Below are 23,306 nucleotides of genomic sequence, written 5' to 3' on the forward strand. Positions count from 1 at the left end.
TAAAGAGGAAAATAACTGTCGTTTTGTAGCAGCCTGATACGAGAAACTGCCCCAAAATCTGCAGGACCGAGCATACAGACTTTTTGAATGTGACCCCTAGGACAAAATGCACAAGAAGGCCTGGGCTGTCTCGAAGAAAACTTGTGCACCTGCGTAAGTCGTGAAACAACAGCGATCGAGAGCACCAGTTCCACCAAAACTTTATGGTCTGCTCAAAAGTACACTAAGAGGGCATTCCAGTGCTGCCAATCGTCCTCAACGTCGGTGTATCAACGAACCCGACAGGCGAAACTAGAAGAAACTGGTTCCCGTATGAGGACAACTTGGCGGGTTCCTTGCAACCTCTCAAGCTGCTACATATCACAGAATTTGATGATACTAGGGCGCCAGTAAAACACTCTTTTTAGTTGACTGCAGATAAATTTTACGATACTCTGTTGGACACTTTCCACATGTGGGCCAACATTACGAGCAGACAGCAGGTGTAGTCAAGAGGAGCCCTGTGCCCTACGAATCGCCAATATATTCAAGGAGAGATATGAAGAGGAGGCATTAGTGGCGGCTAAATGTACGTATTTCTTCACGTATGTGGATGATACCTATGTGATCTGGTCTAATTGTTGAGAGAGCCTCATTGCGTTTGCGGGACATCTTAACTCACGCCAGCGAAACATTAAGCAGAGTATGGAACTAGAAATGGATGACCAATTCTATTTCAAGATTATTTGTGAAAAGAAAACCAGATGTGTGGTTTTACCACAGTATACATCACAAAATACACTGATTTATACCTGCAAGAAAGCTGCTTTCACCACCCAGTAAAAAAGATGGTGTTCTGAAGACACTGTTCCACAGTTAACGCATCCTACAAGACCGAAATAGTTTTGCAGCAGAAACAGAGCATCAGTGTCTTGCAGGGGAGAATATACGATGAGATTCAAAAGTGTTTTAAGTCAAGCACGCCTCAAAGAGATATAGAATAAGAGCTAAATGACACAAAGAACCTACCCTATGCGAAACGAATCTTTGCCAAAATCCGCTGGATTCTCAAGAAGCATAACATCAATTGTGTGTTCTCTCCGAACAAAGGTCTACTAGGGCATGTGAAAGGCGATTGTGACTACGAAAACCATGAAATTAAAATGTACCTGGCCAATGTAGCATGCAGAACATTGGCCAAAGACTAGGATACTGGGTGTAAGAAGCAAAGAACGTGAGAGGTGCACTCGGCTAAGACAGGAAAGTAAATCTGTCACAGCCGAGCACTTTAAAAAAAAAAAAAAAAATCTGCTCATGAATAGTAGTGAGACGACCCGTAGGTACTTTCTATAGAGATAAAAGTATCGGCAATCTCGCCAATCGTAACAGTGGCTACCCACTCAGTACAACATATGTTCCCGCACATCACTGGCTGAAGATGAAACGAGGACAGCAACACAACTCCACAAACAGACGAACTGCGTGTATAGTCATGAACGAACGCCCAGACCCAAGCTGTATTGTCGCAGGACACATCCAGAGGCAGCAGACAGCGAAGAGAACTCTTATAACCCCACTAGCCCGAAAATGGAACGCCAGCACGCAGGGAGATGCATTGGACTGAAGTCGAATTACTGGTGCTTAGACTGATGGTGATTCTCCATTGGCGAGCTGTCTACACTCGTAGTGTAGGCTAGTATAAACAATAAAATATTGTTCTTGCTGTTGCTGTAGGGAACAAAGGAAACGAAAACCTCACCTGTCTGGTTGAGCCTGGGGTGACGTGGAGGTGTTATCATATATCTGCTGCAAACATAAAAATTATTCGGGTGAAGATTATAGCCTGGCTCTGCTCTGCGTCGAATTTCACTTCGTCGAGTATGTACTCGGAGTGTCGCATCCGACGTGGAGGGGACGTCTCATCGTGAGTACGTTCGTTCCGCAGGTAAACTGCGCTGTATAATTGGCTAAAGCGCCATTTCAACGTGTGCCACCCGCAAAATGATAGTAGTGTGCAGGGAGTACAACAGGGAGACGAGTACCGACCCCTGCATTACCCTTGGGCATACCTGCCGGTCCGTGACGGACTATCATCTGTCATGACTTGAAGGGTTCAATATAAGGAGGAGACCACGCGATGTTGGCAGCCCGAGTACAAAGAGCTTGTACACAAAGACTCCGTGCCAAACGGAATCTATGGCCCCGGACATGTCGCAGAACACTGCCCTTGTTTCCAGTGTTATCATAGTCGGCTGCACCAGTCGAAGGAGCTGGTGAGAGGTCGAGTAGCCACTTAGAACTTAGAACTGCTCGTCACGAATGACACACTTCAGGGTGACGTGTTCCATTAGACTTCTCGCGTGCAGCCATTCGAAAAGTACACTCCTGGAAATGGAAAAATGAACGCCAGACCCACCATACTTGCTCCGGACACTGCGAGAGGGCTGTACAAGCAATGATCACACGCACGGCGCAGCGGACACACCAGGAACCGCGGTGTTGGCCGTCTAATGGCGCTAGCTGAGCAGCATTTGTGTACCGCCGCCGTCAGTGTCAGCCAGTTTGCCGTGGCATACGGAGCTCCATCGCAGTCTTTAACACTGGTAGCATGCCGCGACAGCGTGGACGTGAACCGTATGTGCAGTTGACGGACTTTGAGCGAGGGCGTATAGTGGGCATGCGGGAGGCCGGGTGGACGTACCACCGAATTGCTCAACACGTGGGGCGTGAGGTCTCCACAGTACATCGATGTTGTCGCCAGTGGTCGGCGGAAGGTTCACGTGCCCGTCGACCTGGGACCGGACCGCAGCGACGCACAGATGCAAGCCAAGACCGTAGGATACTACGCAGTGCCGTAGGGGACCGCACCGCCACTTCCCAGCAAATTAGGGACACTGTTGCTCCTGGGGTATCGGCGAGGACCATCCGAAACTGTCTCCATGAAGCTGGGCTACGGTTCCGCACACCGTTAGGCCGTCTTCCGCTCACGCCCCAACATCGTGCAGCCCGCCTCCAGTTGTGTCGCGACAGGCGTGAATGGAGGGACGAATGGAGACGTGTCGTCTTCAGCGATGAGAGTCGCTTCTGCCTTGGTGCCAATGATGATCGTATGCGTGTTTGGCGCTGTGCAGGTGAGCGCCACAATCAGGACTGCATATGGCCGAGGCACACAGGGCCAACACCCAGCATCATGGTGTGGGGAGCGATCTCCTACACTGGCCGTACACCTCTAGTGATCGTCGAGGGGACACTGAATAGTGCACGGTACATCCAAACCGTCATCGAACCCATCGTTCTACCATTCCTAGACCGGCAAGGGAACTTGCTGTTCCAACAGGACAATGCACGTCCGCATGTATCCCGTGCCACCCAACGTGCTCTAGAAGGTGTAAGTCAACTACCCTGGCCAGCAAGATCTCCGGATCTGTCCCCCATTGAGCATGTTTGGGACTGGATGAAGCGTCATCTCACGCGGTCTGCACGTCCAGCACGAACGCTGTTCCAACTGAGGCGCCAGGTGGAAATGGCATGGCAAGCCGTTCCACAGGACTACATCCAGCATGTCTATGATCCTCTCCATGGGAGAATAGCAGCCTGCATTGCTGCGAAAGGTGGATATACATTGTACTAGTGCCGACATTGTGCATGCTCTGTTGCCTGTGTCTATGTGCCTGTGGTTCTGTCAGTGTGATCATGTGATGTATCTGACCCCAGGAATGTGTCAATAAAGTTTCCCCTTCCTGGGACAATGAATTCACGGTGTTCTTATTTCAATTTCCAGGAGTGTATAAAGAGTGATGGGAGCAGGTTAACTTAACAGTACTTCGTTATCTGGCTTGCATCTTTCCTGATCTTCGAGATGGCCACAATTTCACCGTGACTCAACGCTGAGGGATAGCAGCCCGCATGGAGTATCTCGTCGAAGATGTCGGCTAAGTGCCGATGGTCTATCCGCGGAAAGGTCTTCAGCAGGTAGTTTGTTGATATCATTGCTGCTTCCCGCTTTCCCGGTGATCAGCGAAGGAAATCGCACTGCGACTTTCCCCTCTGTGCCCGGCTCGACGACGTCTTCTCCGTTTCTGTCTGTAGAAAACTGGTAGCTGCTCTTCTACTCGACGGATGTGGTCCTCGTCCAAGAGGTCTTCACTGGCGTAAAGTTCGCTACGAATACTTTGGCCAGCATGCTGGCTTTTGCATCAGGCACACTGACGTTGTCGTTGTCGACCTGTAGCAGTGGTACGCACTGTCGGCTGCACACGAGGTTTTTCACCATCTTCCAAGTACTGCCGTCGCTGAGGTTGAGCCTTTACACCAGGTCCGCATATTCCTTTTGCTTGCGTTCTTCGACTGCTACCTCGGTCCTCCATCACTTGTGGTTGATGCGGCATTTCGTATTTGGATGGCGGATGAACTGCTATTCATGAACAATGTGTTTTTCCCGGTGAACGCCGCTAGGATGCGGGGAAACAGCTGGCTAGAGAAATGTCGGGATCGCTGCAGTCACCTCGGTGTAGCCGCCTTTCCTTCTCGAAGTATTCTTCTGCTGAAGAAATTTATGACTATGTCTGCCCCACTTAGTGGGACGCGTTCTAGAGTGACTCGAGTATTACCCTGTTGAAAAGGTCGTGGTCCAGATTACATCTCGGGCGCTGATCTGGAACAGAGGCACATATCACTTCCAAGTCAAAATAATTGGAAAGTGATTGGATGAGTTCAGGAGGGCAACGTCGATGACATCCAAACGGCTATAAGCGGGGAAGTGTGTGGGTTCCAACGGGCTCTGGCTCACTACGCCATTTCGGTGAACGACGTGAGAGTCGGCTCTCGATGGTGATGGTGAGGCGGGAGCTCCGTTCCCAGTTTTTAGCTTCGAAGTCCCCTGCAACGAATAGTCTCCCCTCCAGTGACCGTAAGACATCCAAGCCTGCTTCGCGTAGCAGTCTATCGGGCTGCCAGAATGAAGACACAAAAATAACCTTTCCGTTAGTAGTGCTCATGGCTACCCCACTGGCCTCTATGGCAAGCTGTGGTAGATTCGATGACCCCAGCTTTGAGGAAGGTTCCCTGCCCAAAAGAGATGTCAACATCCTCATCCAATAGGAAATGGCGAATTTCGCTCTACTGGGGAACGTAGTCCTTTAGAATTGAACTTAAAGACGGATAGGTCATTGGATGTGGGCATTATCCATGTTATGCTTCGTTCTTGACGTTGACCGCACTGGCACTCCTTGGTCTCGTGTGACCAGACACATTTGCCGTAGAGAACAGCCATGTGATAGTGGAGCACAAAATTGTTCATGCCTTGGCAGGAGTATCAATGGGCTATCCTACCTTTTGCTCAAAAGTTTCAGCTTCACTGGGATATCATCGACAATTTACACCTCGAATGCCGGCCGGGATGGCCAAGCGGTTCTAGGCACTACAGTCTGGAACCGCAATACCGCTATGGTCGCAGGTTCGAATCCTGCCTGGGGCATGAATGTGTGTGATGTCCTTAGGTTAGTCAGGTTTAAGTAGTTCTAAGTTCTAGGGGATTGATGACCTTAGAAGTTAAGTCACATAGTGCTCAGAGCCATTTGAACCAATCCACCTAAAAAATTTCCCGAGTCTCGTCGTTGTCGGCCAGGATGACTAGGAACAAGGGCATCCTGGATTTGATCAGACCAGCGTAACGGTTTTGGCAAACTCAGGACTCCGACCTGCTACTTCAAGAATATTGGCTTCATTGTAATTGTAAGATGGCTAAAGCCACCTTCAGATGCGTCTGCAGTTCCGACCTGTGGGTGAATCGATGCCATTTCTCCCTCCCTACAAGGTTCAAAAACGCATGGTAATGTCTGATGATTTCCATCTGAACCCTTTATTTATTTTATTTTTTATTTATTTATTTATTTAACCTGATCAGATTAGGGCCATCAGGCCCTCTCTTACATCGGACCACTGTTCCACAATGCAGCATTTCACACATCAGAGTTACATTATGACCATAGTTTAAATGAGAATATTAGCTTACTCTAGTGACAATATGAATAAAGAGTGGTGACTAAGACCTAATAAAGTAAATGTGGCAGTATTTTGACGACAGGTGCTATACATACAGACTATGATAAAAGCAATAATAATAACAGTAAAAAAAATATAATGATAAACATGACTAAGACCTAATAAATTAAATGGTGGCAGTATTTTTACAGCAGGTGCTATACATACAGATTATGATAAAAGCAATAATAAGCAATAATAATAACAGGAAAAAATCAAATAATAATGACAAACATGAGAAGGATTGCCAATAGTAATGAAGGTTTGTGCAGATGTACATAATATCTTGGTGTGTTAAGTAGATGTTTACTAGTTTAGCGTGTTTTGGGGAATGGAGATTTAAGGAGGGGGAAAGAGGGAAGTAATGAGTTGAAGTGCATTCATGTACAGAGGAAGGCATTAATTGGAGAAGGTGACTGAGCGATCCAGTGGAACAGAGAGGATTTTATTATAATGGGAACGTGTGTTTCTGTCATGTTGTTCGGACATGAGCGTTAGGGACGAGGAAAGATATGAGGGACAGTTTACATTTATAAGGCAGTAGATGAGACAGAGTGTATGGAAATCTCTGCGTTTGTCAGCACGCATCCAGGACAATTATGCATATGCTGGTGAAATGTGATCAAAAAGTCGAACGTCACAGATATATCGGACGCAGGCATTCATGACCAGTTCTAGACGTCGGGAATTTTCCTGATAGAGGCCTTGAAGGATAATATCGCTGTGGTCAATGAATGGGAGTATAAGCGTTTGTACTAATTTCTTTTTCAGATCTAAAGGGAAGAGTTTTTTTATATTTTTGTAGGACACGATGCTGATGCTTTTTTGCACACTGCAGTTACGTGCTCCGTTCAATTTTGATTTTCATCTGTTATTACTCCCAAACTCTTTGCTGAGGGAGAGAAGTTAATATTTGTTCCATTTAGGATGAGAGGTTGTACGGATTCCCGATGTTTTGGTCTAATGAGCTTAGAGTGACCAACAAGTACCGCTTGGGTTTTAGATGGGTTTAGTTTAAGACCTATGTCCTGTGCCCATTTTGACAGTGCATCGAGGTCAGTATTGAAATTTTCAATAGCTTTCTTGAGATTGCTTCGTTTCGCACTTAGATACAACTGAAGGTCATCAGCATACATATGGTATTTGCAATACGTCAGAACCGATGACACATCGTTGACATACAGAGAGAACAGTATAGGACCTAATATTGAGCCTTGGGGAACGCCTGCACTACCAGCCGGCACTGTGATCTTATATTCCCAGATAGGACGCGTTGCTGACGAGACGTCATATATGAGAGAAACAATTGCACTGCACTTGGTGAGATATTTGGACCGCTAAGTTTGGTCAGTAAGATGTCGAAGTCGACACTATCAAATGCTTTGCTGAAATCTAAGAAGAAAATGTTAGTTGCTTCTTGTCTGTCCATGGCAAGTTTCAGGTCATCTGTCACCTTTATCAGAGCAGATGTTGTGCTTCGATGTTTACAGAAACCTGATTGGTATTCGTCTAGTGTGTTGTTAGTAGTGAGGTAGATGGTGAGCTGGTCATGAACTATATATTCTAAGGCCTTTGATAGTGCAGCAAGAAGGCAGATGGGGCGGTAGTCAGAGGATGCTGTGGCTATGTCCTTTTTAAGCAGTGGCTCAATTTGTCCCAGTCTCCAGGCCTCAGGGAAAACATTATTGGTCGGAGCCTTATCCGTATTTTGTGATGGAGTAGTTCTTCTCATGGAAAATGCAGTAACCTTCTAACCACTGGACTGTCATCGTCGGTGAGCGAGGCGATTTCTTCACCTGTGGTGACGTGATCCCGTCATCTCCGACAGCTTACTATACGTCGCCATATTGGTTTGCATTCTTTACACAAACTGGCTCCGCTTGATGGAACCCAACAGCTGTGCCCGCGTGCTCCCGATCTGGGACAATGAAGCCATCCTCATCCCGTTGACGGGGAGATGCAACACTACTTCTCCGTGCTCTCTTATTCCGGTTAGGCATGTGCTGGCTGGCCTGGAGGTGGGGGTGGGGGTATTCCTTTACGGCGAAAGCAGGACGCTTCTGCTATGATTGTGTCAAGTCCTTGTCCTCACCCTGACGAGCACGCCAGGTGTCGCAATCTACGCTCTGGTGGTCTGCTGAGACGTAATAGCAGGGTTGGCGGCAGTACTGGGCGCCGTGGCGGTGTCGTATACTGGCGTATAAACGGAACACATGCTCGAAACCATCGCCTCTTGCCCCCCATGGCCGTAGACATATCCACCAGTAGTAAGGCGGTGAATGCTAAACCGCCAACTCTGCGGGCCTTCCGCCAGAGTTCGGCCTCGGCGCCGTGCGTTTGCTGCATCCGTGGGAAGACCCCACGATCTCTTCGCGGTTTCGTAGTAGTAGTAGTAGTAGTAGTAGTAGAGCGGTTTTGGGCGCAGGACAGCAAGGTCTTCAGCGCCCGTTCAGTAACTTAGTGAGACGGGTGTCAAGAAATATCCCAGAAGAGGAATATAAATTGGAACACAAAACATGGGTAACAATCGTTGAAAAACATGTGCTCACCCACACCAAAGCGTGGGATGAAGCAGAGCGTCAGCAGTAAAATATGGACAACACAGAAAGAAAATGATAGAGGATGCTAAAACAATGTAGCAGATGGAAGTGGCTGGCTGACCACCAGGAAGAAAGGGGAAGAGTCAGCCACTCTGCAATACACTAAAACCTCCAGCCTAAAATTTTAGGCCAGAGTCCAGACACATCACAAAACTTAAAAACCCTAGACACACACGTCTCATCATTAGCTAAAACAGAAGGCAGATCCCCAGCAACTTGTGCCTCTGCCCTTGCATCACGGTGTAAAATGCAATCTGTTAAAATGTGCCGGACAGAGATGTGCACACCACAAGCATCACAAAACGATGGATCCTCCCGCCGTAATAAAAAGCTATGTGTGAGAGGACAGTGCCCGATCCGAAGACGTGTGAGGGCCACCTCCTCCCGCCTGAGCAACCGGCAGGAGGAACGCCACGGCCGAGTGGTTGACTTTATCAACCGCAGTTTATTGGCCGTCACCGCCAGCCATTCGCCCTCCCACAACTCCATGCACTTCATGTGGAGTGCAGCGATGACTGACTGCAAGGGAATAGGACACTGGACCACATCCTGCTCTCTGCAGGCCTCCTTGGCAGCCCGATCGGCCTGTTCATTGCCCCAGATGCCAATATGACCAGGCACCCAGCAGAAGGATAGTTCTGTACCCCGCCGTTGGAGGAAGTACAGTTGGTCATGTATCAGCTGGACCATTGCCTCAGTCGGGTACAGGTTCTGCAGTGATTGTAGGGCACTAAGAGAATCGGAGCAGTTAAGAAATCTATCGCTCCGAACACGATTCATCTGCTCCAGTGCCTTCAGGATCGCGTGGAGCTCCGCTGCGAAAACGCTATATTCAGCAGGGAGGCGAATCCGGGTAACTTGATCACGGAACACTACAGAACAGCCAAGGAAATTCTCCTGTTTGGAGCCAACATTGTACACGACAGTGAAACCGTGATGCACATCTAAAATGTTAAAAAACCGACATTGGAATGTAAAATCTGGTGTGCGATCTTTCTTAAAACTAGTCAAATCTAAAATAAGTTTGGGTCTCCTGAGGAGCCAAGGTGGGGATCTGCTTGTTCCAACCGCGACGCAAAACACGAAGACCAGCCATAGACATCGCAGCGAGGCAATCCTGTGCGCGAGTCCCATAGGGCTGCGTCCCACGTTGCCGGTCATGAAATAACTGTGCCAGAGGAGGCTGAGCAATGGCAGGGTATGCAGGGCTGTATGGTGTGGACAAAGTTTTATACGCCTGGCGCACTGTAAGTATCCATCGCCGCATAGGAAGTGGCAGTTCACCAGCCTCTGCACAGAGGCTTCGTATGGGGCTTGTTCGGAATGCCCCAGTGGCCAACCGAAGCCCTTCATGGTGTACAACGTCCAACATCTTTATGTAAGAAGGCCTCGCAGAGCCATACACCGTGCACCCATAATCGAGCCGAGATCGCACTAACGCCTTGTAAAACTGGAGCTCACAGGTCCTGACAGCTCCCCATGTACTGTGGCTAAGACATTTTAAAATACTTAAAGCCTTAAGCGACCGCCGTTTCAGGTCTTTAAGATGAGGTAACCACGTGAGCGTCGACTGAAAAATGATCCCCAGAAACCTCACCGCAACTGAGGAAAGGTTAAAAGCGAATGAGAACGGTTAAAAAGAACACATACAGACTTCTCGGTGGAAAACTTAAAACCACTCTTCCGGGCCAGTCATCCAAACGTCTAATAGTAAGTTGCAACTGACGAGCAAAACAAAGAGAAGTCATCCACAAACAAAGAACACAGGATAGCACTTTTCACTATGGACGTAATGCTATTAATAGTGATGGCAAAGAGAGTCACACTTAAAACGCTACCCTGAGGGTCACCGTTCTCCTGCTCAAAGCGATCAGACAGGACGTCACCAATTCGGTATCGAAAATGTCGTGGCGAGAGGAAAGACTGAATAAAAAGAGGAAGACAACCCCGAAAACCCCATTCGTGAAGTTGCTCCAGGATGACACGCCTCCAAGTGGTATCGTAGGCCTTCTCAATGTCAAAAAATACACCTAGAAGGTGATGACGGCGTAGGAAAGCTTGTTGTATAGCCGCCTCCAGTAGGGCCAGGTTATCGAAGGTGGAACGAAACCTCCTGAACCCACACTGAAAGCGACTAAGGAGTTGCCGGGATTCTAACATCCAGACAAGGCGGCGGTTGACCATCCGCTCCAAGGTCTTTCCTATGCAACTCTTGAGGGCCACACTACGGTAGCTACTGGGGCTCGTGCGGTCTTTCCCAGGTTTTTAAAAAGGGATTAAAACTGCCTCACGCCACCCGTCAGGAAAGTGACCCGACGCCCAAATTCCATTAAAAAGTGCGAGGAGGATTTCTTTGTTGCGCATTGTGAGGTTCCATAGCATACTGTAATGGACCCTGTCGTGACCAGGGGATGTGTCACGAGCTCCAGACAATGCTGAATCCAGCTCCCACATAGAAAATGGTCAGTTGTAAAATTCATGAGAGATGGACTGGAAGTCCAGACTACATCTCCCAGCAACGGCTCTATGGCGCTGGAAATCCGGATCCTGACTGGTTGTTGCAGTAACTGTGGCAAAATACGCTGCCATAGTCTGGGCAATGTTTCGCGGATCCGTGTGGAGAGTGCCGTTATTCATTACAGCAGCTATGGGACACCTCCCTCCCTTGCCAGAAATTCTCCTGATGGTCTCCCACACAATGGAACTTTTGGTGGAACGATTAATGGTGTTCAGGATCTGTGGCCATGACCTCTTCTTGCTCTCACGAATAATGCGGCAACACCTTGCCCTCGCTACCCGAAATACTGCAAGATTCTCAGCAGTCGGCCGAGACTTGAAACGACGCAGAGCCACACGCCTGGTCCTGATTGCAGAGCGGCAGTCGGCACTCCACCAAGGCACAGGTGGCCTCTTCCGGGGGCCCATGGACTGTGGAATGGATGCTGCAGCGGCGTGGTGGACCGTTTCGGTAATATGATCCACCCACACCTCAACAGTCGCAACAGTCTTCGAATTGGGCCAAATGGCTATAAAGTGTCCAGTCAGCTCCACTGAGCTCCCATCGTGGTGGTCTCCTTTCAGGGCCCACGCCATCTCGCAGGTGAATCCAGATGGGGAAATGATCACTGCCATGCAAGTCAGCGACCACTTCCCAGTGAGCACTGGCGGCAAGAGCTGGAGAGCAAAGCGAGAGGTCAATGGCAGAGAACGACCCAGTCGCTATGCAGAAATGAGTACTCTGTCCTCCATTGAGCAAGTAGGCACAGGATGAGAGGAGAAGCCTCTCAATTGCTCTACCACTGGGGCAGGTAATTGCAGAGCCCCAAAGCACATTGTGGGCATTAAAATCACCACAAATAATGAATGGTTGGGGGAGATGTGTAAGAAGGTCGGTGAGGGCCACTTCATCAAGTGCGGCATGTGGGGGCAACTAAAGTGAACAGACAGTCAAAGGATGACGTACTTGCACAGACACAGCGACAGCCTGTAAAGTCGTCATAAGCGAGAGAGGCGAGGAGTGGTAGTCCGTCCTGACGAAAATACCTACACCTCCTCTATCTCTCTCTCCTCACAGGTCGTCCTTTTTGTGGAGTGTATAGCCTCGCAGCTCAGGGTAGTATGAGGGATGGAAATAAGTCTCCTAGAGACAGAGACACTGTGGTCTACCCTGAGAGAGTAGACGAAGTTCCTCCACATGCGTCCTGAACCCTTGCAAGTTCCACTGAAGTATGGGAGCCATCTATGTTGGGGGTAGCACCTTCATCCTGTCTCTTCGACAGGAAGGGGAGACCGCAGCAGGTGGAGGGGCAGGTGTGGGGTGAGCTGATTGCCCCACACATACGTCGTATTCCATCAACTCTGGGGAAGAATCAGATGAAGCCTCACGTAAAACAACAGCTGCATGGTCAGACGGTTTACCACGGGATTTGACCCGGTGTTGCTGCGGTACAGGAGCTTTCTGTGGTTTGGTTGGCTTTGGGGGAGTGGGATTAGTAATTGGCGCACTGGGCTTGGGAACAGCCTCAGCTGTTGGAGGCGACAGGGGCTGGCCCAAGTTCGCCACTATACCCTTGTCTGCCGTTCGAATAGGGACTCCCAGCTCTGAAACAGTGGCTGTGTTGCAAGTGCACTGACAGCTGCAGGTGTTAGTGCCAATACTCACCACCTCGGTCAACGTTGAAGCATCGACTTTTGGATTAGGCTTCTGAACCCTTCGCGGTTTCGATCTCCTGCTAAAGTTAATAAGATCTTCTGCTGACTAACATTTTAGGCTCCACTCCAGGGAGTCAAGAACATAGGAAAGTGTCCGTATGATGGTCCATCTCCTGGTCAAGATCATGATCCGTCGTAGGTGGCAGGTGGAGGGGTGGGGGCGGCGGTTGAGGTGGGGTCTCTGGAAGAAAAACGTCGAGACCAGACGATGATCCGCTAGTCCCTCAACTTAGCGCCACGAAAAACCGTTTTCAGTCGATCTGATATGGAAAGGTTTTGAACACAATACTTTGCTTCGAGAGCACACGACAAATTGCTTTTCCAGAGCAGGGACCTTCGCCAAACAGAGTTATTTGTTCAGAGTAGCGTGCATCGGTTTGCACAGTACAACTACAAGAACAGGAATAATGCTGCGTCGGAAGTCGAACTGGCGCACTGAGCCGAAGAAGGACCGATTGATCACGTTTCAAGCGGAAGCTGACTGCAGAGGCAACACCTGAGACGACACCAGACCGAAAACGGAGCTCTAGCGCACAGGCAGGTGCACCGGACCGAAGGAGAAACGCGTAAGGACCTTGGTAGCAGGAGGGGACTGCTGACGGAACGCCGGGAACCGACTATGAAAGTCGAAGATTCTGGGTGTAAATACTGGACCTGTTCCACTCGATGAGCAGTCTCAGGTAACATCTGATGAAGATAGCTTGTTATGTTTTCGAAATATAGTGCATTAACGACGCTGATGTCCAGAATAAACAACGCATCAAGACGTCATGGCCGAGTATTAATGTTCTGTGGTCGAGATGGCATGTTATGGGGAGAAATTAAGTGACGCGGGCGTTGTGACACCCAAGGATTTGAAAACGATTAACTCAACAGTATACTTTAAACTTTCACTGGAAAACGTGAAGTTGTGGTAAGGTCTTTTGGGACCAAACTACTGAGGTCATCGGTCCCTAAGCCGACTTAATCGAACTTAAACTAACTTACGCTATGGACGCAACACACACACACACACACACACACACACACACACACACACACACACACTCCCATACCCGAGGGAGAACGCGAACAGTGATTCTATCACTGTAATCCATGTGCATCGTTTCAGGGGTACTTTAGGGCCAGTCTCTAGTGTTCTACTCTCATCAGATCTGCTTCACAGAGCGACCTGTCCTTGGACCTCCGAATTCTGTAGTGAGGCGTGGACCTTCACGGTCTTAGTGGCCAACTCGTGGTGTGCCGTTAGTCACGATCGCACTAACCTTAGATCACCCCGAATAGTGCCTGCATCGTTTATAGAATGATTTCGTGTTCATCTGTGCTCCACTTGTATTCTCCCTTAGCGCGTCACTCCCTTCCAAGGCAAACGCCGGTCATCCTGTGTCGTGGTGGGTAGTGTTCATAATTATTTTCTTCGTTGTATATTGTTCGTGTACTTTACAAATAGTCACAAAGAACTGCTGGTTAGATCGAAGAGAGGGCTGATCTAGTGATAATAATGCATACATTAAATAGCTAATAATACCGGGTGATCAAAAAGTCAGAATACATTTGAAAACTTAATAAAACACGGAATGAAGTAGATAGAGATGTAAAAATTGACGCACATGCTTGGAATGACATGGAGTTTAATTATAAGAAAGAAAGGGGTATTGATAGATGCGTGAGAGATCTCTTGCACGTGTCGTTTGGTGAAGATTGTGTGCTCAGGCGCCACTTTCGTCATGCTTGGCCTCCCAGGTCCCCAGAACTCAGTCCGTGCGAATATTGGCTTTGGGGTACCTGAAGTCACAAGTGTGTCGTGATCGACCGACATCTCTAGGGATGCTGAAAGACAACATCCGATGCCAATGCCTCACCATAACACCGGACATGCTTTACCAGTGCTGTTCACAACATTATTCCTCGACTAAAGCTATTGTTGAGGAAAGATGGTGGACATATTGAGCACTGAAAGACAACATCCGATGCCAATGCCTCACCATAACACCGGACATGCTTTACCAGTGCTGTTCACAACATTATTCCTCGACTAAAGCTATTGTTGAGGAAAGATGGTGGACTTATTGAGCACTTCCTGTAAAGAACATCAACTTTGCTTTGTCTTACGTTGTTATGCTAATTATTGCTATGCTCATCAGATAATGCGCCATGTGTCGAACAATTTTTGAGCGATTGTATTTTTTTTTTTTTGGTTCTCATAAAACCCCGTATCATTCCAAGCATGTATGTCAATTTGTAACTCTCTATCTACATTATTCCGTGATTTATCCAGTTTTCAAATTTATACTGTCTTTTTGATAACCCAGTATGTATTTTATTGTTAGACTGCCGCTGGACGGAAAGTGCTCTTCTATATTTGCGTTGTGTGTTTAGGGCCAAGCATTACTCCACTTGACAATGGCCACACGGTCGAAACTGCGTTAAATGATTTTATGAATAAATAGTTTTAGGGTCACAGCCGACCATTCTAAATAGTTTACACGGCTGTGGGCCCCAGAAAATTACTTATTCCTTGATATTTGCTCATTAGCGATAGTCTAGTGTGAGAACAGACAGGGGTCTCCAGTGACAACAGTCTGATCCTCCCTGTTCCCGACAGGTACGACGGTTCGGTGAGCCGCGCGAGCACCACGCGCTACTCGGTGTGTCGCGGGACGGCAGCCGCCGGCGACAGGGGCAGCTTGAAGGCGCTGGCAGGTGGCGGTATAGGCGGCGGGAGAGGCGGGGGCGGCGGGGGCGGTGGGGGCGGCGGGGGCGGTGGCTCCCTGCTGCCGGCGGCGGCCAATGGCAACGGCGCCGGTGCGGGACGCCATCTCAGCTGGCGTCGCGACGCCGGGGTCACCGCCAATGGGCCCGACTGCTCCGTCGACAGGCGCGCCCTGGTCACCGATGCCGAGACCTGCATCTGAGGGCGTCGCGCGTCGCCATCGCCGTCGACTTCCACAGCTGGTCACTACAGGGCCGAAGTGGCTTTCATCACCACGTCTCTCCGATGAGAACTGCGCTGCCTCGCCGTGTCTGTTTCCGTGGTTGTTCTGTACTGTGCTGAATCTCCAGAACTGACTCATGAAATGGATGACTTACCCAGATAAACTTTGTAAAACGGCATCTTTGAATGTCCTAGACGAAATTTCGGTGTTACTCTAATGTTAGAGGCATTCCTACATTATGTGTCCTTGCAGTATAGTCTCTGCGCAAGAGTTAAGACAGTCAAGTACCCAGAAATGAATGTTAGGGGGCAGATAACAGCATTCTGTATTGTCATTCATGTAGAGGTGGTACGCTTGAGACGAGTGATCCGCAGTGATAAGTGATTGTTCAGCATACTGTTGTGTTGCGTTCTGTAAATGAAGGAAAAGCAGAAGAGAAATCCGAGTCCTGAGACACAGCCAAATCTGCTCGAGGACCAGCAGTAGGGCGGCCACGTTTAACGTCTCCATTACGTGGACAGATGCCTTTAACAGTGTAGAATCAAAAGTACAGCTTCAAACAGCCTATATCGCCATTGTACAGTATTGTAATCACTGGTTTCAGCCAACTACGTTGTCATCATCAGCTCTTCTGCTGTACATTTCACTGAATCTTGACCAAATGCAATTTATATGGTATCGTATTATAAAACGATATTTCATGAACACGAGAACAATAGTATGTCCGGAAGTCACGTATAAAATAACTATTACATAAGACAACGTACATATTGCATCCTTTAACAGTGTGACATAGTTTCACGCTATGAACCACTATGGAAAGATTTAGTATTAAACATACTACACTTGCACTACACACTGGCTTCAGGATATTGACGATACCACATCTCCACTTCGAGCTGATTATAGACGGCGAATCTTCCCTTCTCCACCATGATTGGAACTGGCGTACTCGAACAGAATGCTGCTGTACTAAATAACGTCAGTTACCTCGGATACAGAGGAAAACGTAGTCTCTACGTAACGAAACTAATGTATGCACATCGCTACTTCATCAGGGAAAGGACAATTGGTAATACGTGTCAATTGTTTGTGCTTTCTGCGATGACTGTATAATATCCGGCCCAACAGTGAAGGTGCTTCTTCATACAGGTTGAATATTCTGACACAAGCAACTAGCAGCTTGAATCTCAAATCTCACCAACGGTTTTTCCATGTGCCGTATCTATCTGAAAGATAGGAAGAATACATCAAGGAAGAATACGTCTCTTTTACGACTATATTGTCCTTCATATTTTATATTAAAAACATTCGTCACTCATCTCCAGTATCGTAGAAGTGCAGTACTTAACCCATTAGGGCATGTATAATTTTTGTTACTTTTTTATATGTATTACTTTCACCTTGTTTGATACATTGAACAGGAGCATTTCAAGTAAGAAACAATTTTAATTTACAAGTTCTAGTAAAAAACTGCGTCCTAAGAACTATTGAGAGAAGACATACAATTACATGAAACTCTTACACATTCATGTACTGAATAAGTAAACATGAGTACAAACTACAAATCAAAACGTATTAAACACAGTTCCACATTAAATTTCGTGACTGGATACGTGCTGATGTCTTATACTCCATTCTTACACACCGCCTTCTTTCGTGTTTTTGTATTTTCTGACTCAGATTGATTCCATGAAGTACGAGCTCATCCGCCGCAGTATTAGAATGTGGAATTCTTCAAGTTCTTTCGGAGTCGTTGAATATCTCCTCAAGTACGCCTGCAAACATTCTCAATGGAAATTTATATGAAACGCCGTTTTTCCATATTTCTGGCAGAGTACCTAGGAACTGTTTAGAGTGACTGAAAAGAGAGCAGTACCATTTCATGCTACGGATATTTATCGTGTAATAATTCACTTTTCACTTCCCTGCTACACGTTCCGTCAGCATGGAGAATTGAGGTATTTCAGTGTGTTTCCTTGACCGCTAAGAACATCTTTTAACATTATTACATTGGGCTCACATCAGGTGTATCTGGCGCTGCCACAACAGTGAAGCTGTCATGTCATTTGCACAGCAACAGACCATTTTTCTTTTGTGGCGCAGAATGAACAGTACGCCTTCCACCTGTCTCAGTGCCCTCCTTTTCTGGAAGGGGGCACTTATGGCGGATACAGTTCCTCTCACAGTCACAAAGCTCTTATAAATTTGTTCTCTAAGAAAAACTATGAAATGAAAACTATTAAACAAATTGTGATAATCGAAGTAAAATTTATTGCTGCTCTCTCATTAGCTCTTAGCGTTAATTTTATGTAGCACTGAAAATGTATCATGTACCCCCTTGATACAAACTACGTAGCATAAAATTAAATCAATCACTTGCTACTATTGATCTATTGAGGAAATATTTAGTTTTTGAACCCGAATGATGAACTAATTTAATGGTTGTACTTCCTCTAAATCCATGGTGTCATGAGATTCTGAGTGTACAAAGAAAGTAGAAATTCAGTTGCCAATCGTTTCCTGCAGTGGACTGCTTCTCACAACTAGTAACACAGGGATGAATCAACAGGCACTGAATAATCCTTAAAGAAGCACAACAACATTATTAGAGTCGATTGTTCTCCAAAAATGATTAAAACTGCTGCCCTTCCACTTGCAACAGTGTACCATTAATGTACCTTTGACCACTAATGCCTTAATAACACAAGAACTACACGAGGATTTGCTGTTTTCGTTAGTGCTTCATGGTGCCTAACGCGTTCTACATCTTTAACGACGATAACTATCCGCCATACAGTTTTTGTTCATATTGTCTTACTTTTACTCGCCTTATTCTTTGCACCATAATACTGACATTAGTTTAACGGTCCTTTAGAATTCAGTCTTGACTATGTCCCAGTGTGCATATAATACTTTACGTCGAACATAATGAGTCCAGTAAGTCTATTTTGTGAATCTGATTGATCACTTTCGAAAATAGAAAATTGGCTTAGTGGTGGCCTTGTATTTTAACACAAGATAAAAATGCACGGGCATATTTTTAAATTTAATTGTTGTAGGGTGGAAACTCTGAAGCTCTACATGGTTTTCCAGTACTAAACAGCTTGAGTTTAGTACTGGAAACATTCACTTCTTCTTTCATCCTGTTTCTGCCTGAATAGTCCCTCTTCACTAGATGGAGATTAATAGACGACTGAATATTACTGATCAAAACATTATTGTGAATACTTCTAAAGTGTACGTGTGACATCCTCAATTCCCAAGTTTTCAAGAGGAACAACCTTTGCAAGGTGGCCATATTTGAAGAACCCTGCTGAAACATTTCAGGAAAACACACAGAACGTCTTATCAGACAATTGCTTAACTGTTAGAAATTATATAACCTTTCCTAAACTGTGCGATTACGTAATAAAGCCATTCCACCTCGACCAAGTAACTCTGAGTAGTCATTACCTCTAAGAATGTTCAGAAAATGGACAATTGAAGCTAATCCCATTGCCATGCAGTGTGATGTATTATGTAGATGATGTTATCCAATACAAAAAACCAGCTTTCATCCGATATGAAATGCATCAATAAGCCTAAATTTCATGAAAGCCTCTGTAGCTGTCTGGTAGCTGTTAATTTATTTCAACATATTCAGTTCACTTAGTGCCATTTATGTGTATGACTGATACTGCTGTTAATGCACAAGTGGCAGAATCCAAGCTCACATGTACCCCGTTGTCGCAATTCAAGGATGAATTTCGAAGCTCAAACGAATCACCTGTTCTTCGTGTTTACATCAAACGCTACTTCTACTGCTTTAAGACTGAAGCTTACGGTTTCTGTGTGTACCAAGAGACTCTTTCATAGGTGTAAAATTCAGGTGAAAAACCTAAGTTCTTATTATTCAGAGCTTTACTGTATGAATTAGTTTCTTACAAAAGTTCATTTGGGCTCCAATATTTTTAACTGGATTCCTTGGTGGAAATTGCTGTGGTACTCCTATTCATCAACCCTATTTAGTGAACAGTCTGTACTATCCACACACCCCACTTCCTTCACGATACTGACCTTTCTTACCAACTCAAAATCTTGACCATAATCGATGAGAAGTATATCTGTCTGTGTAAACTGTGCAGCGTAAATGGATCAGAAGTATTTGCCAACGAGACAGTGGTACAAGGCTTCACAAAGGTATCTTGCTCCGTTAAATTCCCATATTAACTTCTCTGAATGAGAGTGGTTCATAGTCCAAGTATATATTCTTGTCCAGTTTGCCATCAAGCTTTGTTACAACATTACGTGAGTAATACTGATTTTATCATCGTTCTGGATACAAAAAAATAATCTATATGTGGAAAAATTACACTTATTTCTGCCAAATATAAATACAAATTTTCGATATACAGAGAGCATCCAACTACATAAAACAGAGTCGGGAACAAATAATATATTACGATCGCTAGAGCGGGAAGGTTATTTTGTTAAAAGGAAAAAGACATATTTACATTTTTATTTATGAAAAATTGTAATACTTGGAGTTGATTGTATTCTGTTTTTGTTTCTAATAAATAAAAAACTTGTTATTGAAGATTATGAATTTATTTCATTTATATAAAGGTAATAATAATTTGATTAATCTATCCATTAAGGAAAACATTTCGATGTATGCTTTCTACAAACTGATTTATTTTTACTATCAATTATGTCTTGAACACACTGATAATTTCACTTTTCAGATTATTTGAAATTAATTGTCTCCTTTCAGTATTTAAGTGACTGAAGCTCTGATGATATCAAAGCTGTAGTTGTATCGCTAAGGTAAGAGTCGCTCAGTGCTCCGATCCAACACTTGAATAGGGCTTAGAACTGATGAGTCTGGACAACGGGTTATTCGAAGGAGAATTTCAGCGACACCGAAAACTTAAGAAGTGTATTCCTTGGATCCTCATACTAAGAAGAACACATGTGAGACAACCTGAAGTAACTAGTGGTAGCACAAAAACGCACAAATTTCAGTATGAATATGCTGAACAGTCTTCAAATATCCATTGGTACACCACTTTGCATGCTGGTGTATGTCATGTAGTCATGACCAGTTGTTAAATAAGAGCGACAAGAATTAAATTAACTCCAGATGTCCAAAATACGCAAAAGAAGCTAACTCGCACTTTGCTTTCATGACAGAATTGTAGCTCTCACAGCATATGTGTTATGTAGTATTCATAACATTTTCTGAAATGGAATTAGAACGTCGGTTCTCTATTTTCATCGCTTACAGGTACAAATTGAACCTAATTGAAAACACGATGGGAATTTCAATGTACACAGTTACTTGACAGTTCACTCTGTTCCTCATATTGTCACAATAACACTAATCACTGTAGGTAAACGACTGGGAACCACACAGACATTGATTCTCAATTCCTCATAGCTCCTTATATGTTGTTGAAAACCTTCATTCAGTCTTTTGAAAGATTGAAACATGTTGTAAACAAAAATTGTAAATTGTGGGAGTCCCATAGTATCAATTTAGCTTACAACAACATCGTTAGATATTAACTGTTATCGTCGTGGAGGATAGTAAATGAAAATTTGATTGTAGTCTTGTAAATGAGTAACTGGCGAATTAAGTAAACTAACACTGCAGAACATTCACAATTTAGTGAATGTATTTTATAACTATGAAACTGTTCCAAAAAGGAAATACGATCGAATCAGTGAACAATTTTACTAAAGATGTTGCCAACTTGATGTGTTACACGCAAACGCCATTCCTTCAGGAACATAACTAAATGACAGTACGGATTTATTGCTATAAAATTGTCGGAACTAAAAACAATTGCTATACATCACTGACTTGTATTACATTTTGACAAATGACATCGAATTTTATGAATTGAGAACGAAAAGGTTATGTATATACATCTGGGTTAGTTGCCCACAAAAAAAATCAGTTAAATTAATTAGCAGTACGACAGTGTGGGCCATCAAGTGCTGATAATGGATGAGGAGAACTAGCTTTTCTGTGAATGAAATTATTATATCCGTATTACAGAGAGACGGCAAGCTTTGTACAGATGTAATGAGGATAGCATTACATCACAAAAAGTCGCTCATTAGCAGAAGCATCGCTACATATCACGTAAATAATTAATGTAGTTCGAGGTATATTTCATTCAATGAAGGATAGTCTTGGCTGTAATACACCAGATATGCTATCTTTATTACCTATTTATACATTACGTAAATCTCTGTGATACTACACACGATATGTGACACACTGCATAACTGTACTTGGTATGTTCAGGACATGGATGACGAAACATAGTACATGAAGTATAATTAAACCTTATCGATGCAGCATTCCGAAATTACAGTGTTCATGTGCATATTATAATTGATTAACGAAAAGTTTCAGATGCTATTACTTTATTTTTTAATATTATATTCTTCTAGTTTTCGTATTCAATTTTTTTATGATCTTGGCGTTATGAAAAAGTCAAATCAACAATTTACAAGAGTACGTGGTGCAGCTTATCATAAAATAGTGTCCTCACTCGACCTTCTGAAAGTATGCAAAAAGTGTTGTTGCTTGCGACATAAAGAAATCAATCATAATAGAATAGTAATGATACCATAGTCGTAATCAGCTGTTGGCAGAATACTGTTGCCAAATTTTTCAAAATTAGCCAGTGTCTGGAGGATTCCTGTATGCGTCTCCATAAGTTATTGTTGTACTTGTTTAAATGAATTTTCGCGATACTGCAGAGGGTGTAGTGTTAAATTGTATTCGTCATATAAGGAAGTGATCAAAAGGGAAGTCAAATGAAAACGAGCCAGATGGGAAAAAGGAAGTAAACAATTTATTATTACAAAAGCTATCGCCATAACTTTGAACGCAGTTAACCCACTGGGGGACAACACGGTCAAATTTTACAGTTTAATAATATTTTTAAAATTGTCTTCATTGTTAGAGTTCACATCAAGTAATTTCGGTTACTGTCTATAATAATTTTGTTCTTTTGTCTTCATTGTTACAGTCTCACAGCAAGTAATGGTGTTATAATAATTACTTACCATCGAAGTCGCTAGCTGGTAAAGTGGTGCACTGTGTACAAGCCATGCCAATTTGTAATTTATTATGTGCACAACTTTCCGAAGGTTGTAAGAAAGATCCGTCACCGAATGCAGCTTACTTACCCTTTCACAAAGTGCCAATATACCATCCCAAGACTCGACAGCAAGAGAACAAGTTATTCCTAATTACAGATTAGAAGTATCAAGTTAATTATATTTGAAGCCTCCTCATGTATGTCAAGTTAGACATTTATGTCTCTTCTCTGAAGCATCTGTAAACTGACCAATTGGTAAGATGGCGTTCCCAAGCCAGGATAATTTTTTTACATCTCAACGCTAGAACGTTTTTTACGAGCTCACAAGTATTCCATCTATTTAATCATTGTAATCAATATCGACTAATGATGACAGCCACATGAACAATCCCATGGACCGGATAAGATCGCTACCGTGCAATCACGAACAACTC

At 44.9% G+C, this 23,306-nt stretch overlaps 1 protein-coding gene across 1 annotated transcript in view; it reads left to right on the top strand.

Annotated features, from left to right (window-relative positions):
* The window catches only part of LOC126281901 (neuropeptides capa receptor-like), a 1,128,817-nt gene extending 1,108,470 nt beyond the window's left edge, over positions 1-20,347 (top strand). The window contains exon 7 of the mRNA XM_049981224.1: positions 15,439-20,347. Coding sequence (XP_049837181.1) covers positions 15,439-15,748 — 310 coding nt within the window. The 3' untranslated portion in view covers positions 15,749-20,347. The remainder of the gene's footprint in view (positions 1-15,438) is intronic.
* The last annotated feature ends 2,959 nt before the right edge of the window (positions 20,348-23,306 follow it).

Source organism: Schistocerca gregaria, chromosome 7, assembly GCF_023897955.1.
Source record: "Schistocerca gregaria isolate iqSchGreg1 chromosome 7, iqSchGreg1.2, whole genome shotgun sequence".
NCBI classification, from domain to species: domain Eukaryota; kingdom Metazoa; phylum Arthropoda; class Insecta; order Orthoptera; family Acrididae; genus Schistocerca; species Schistocerca gregaria.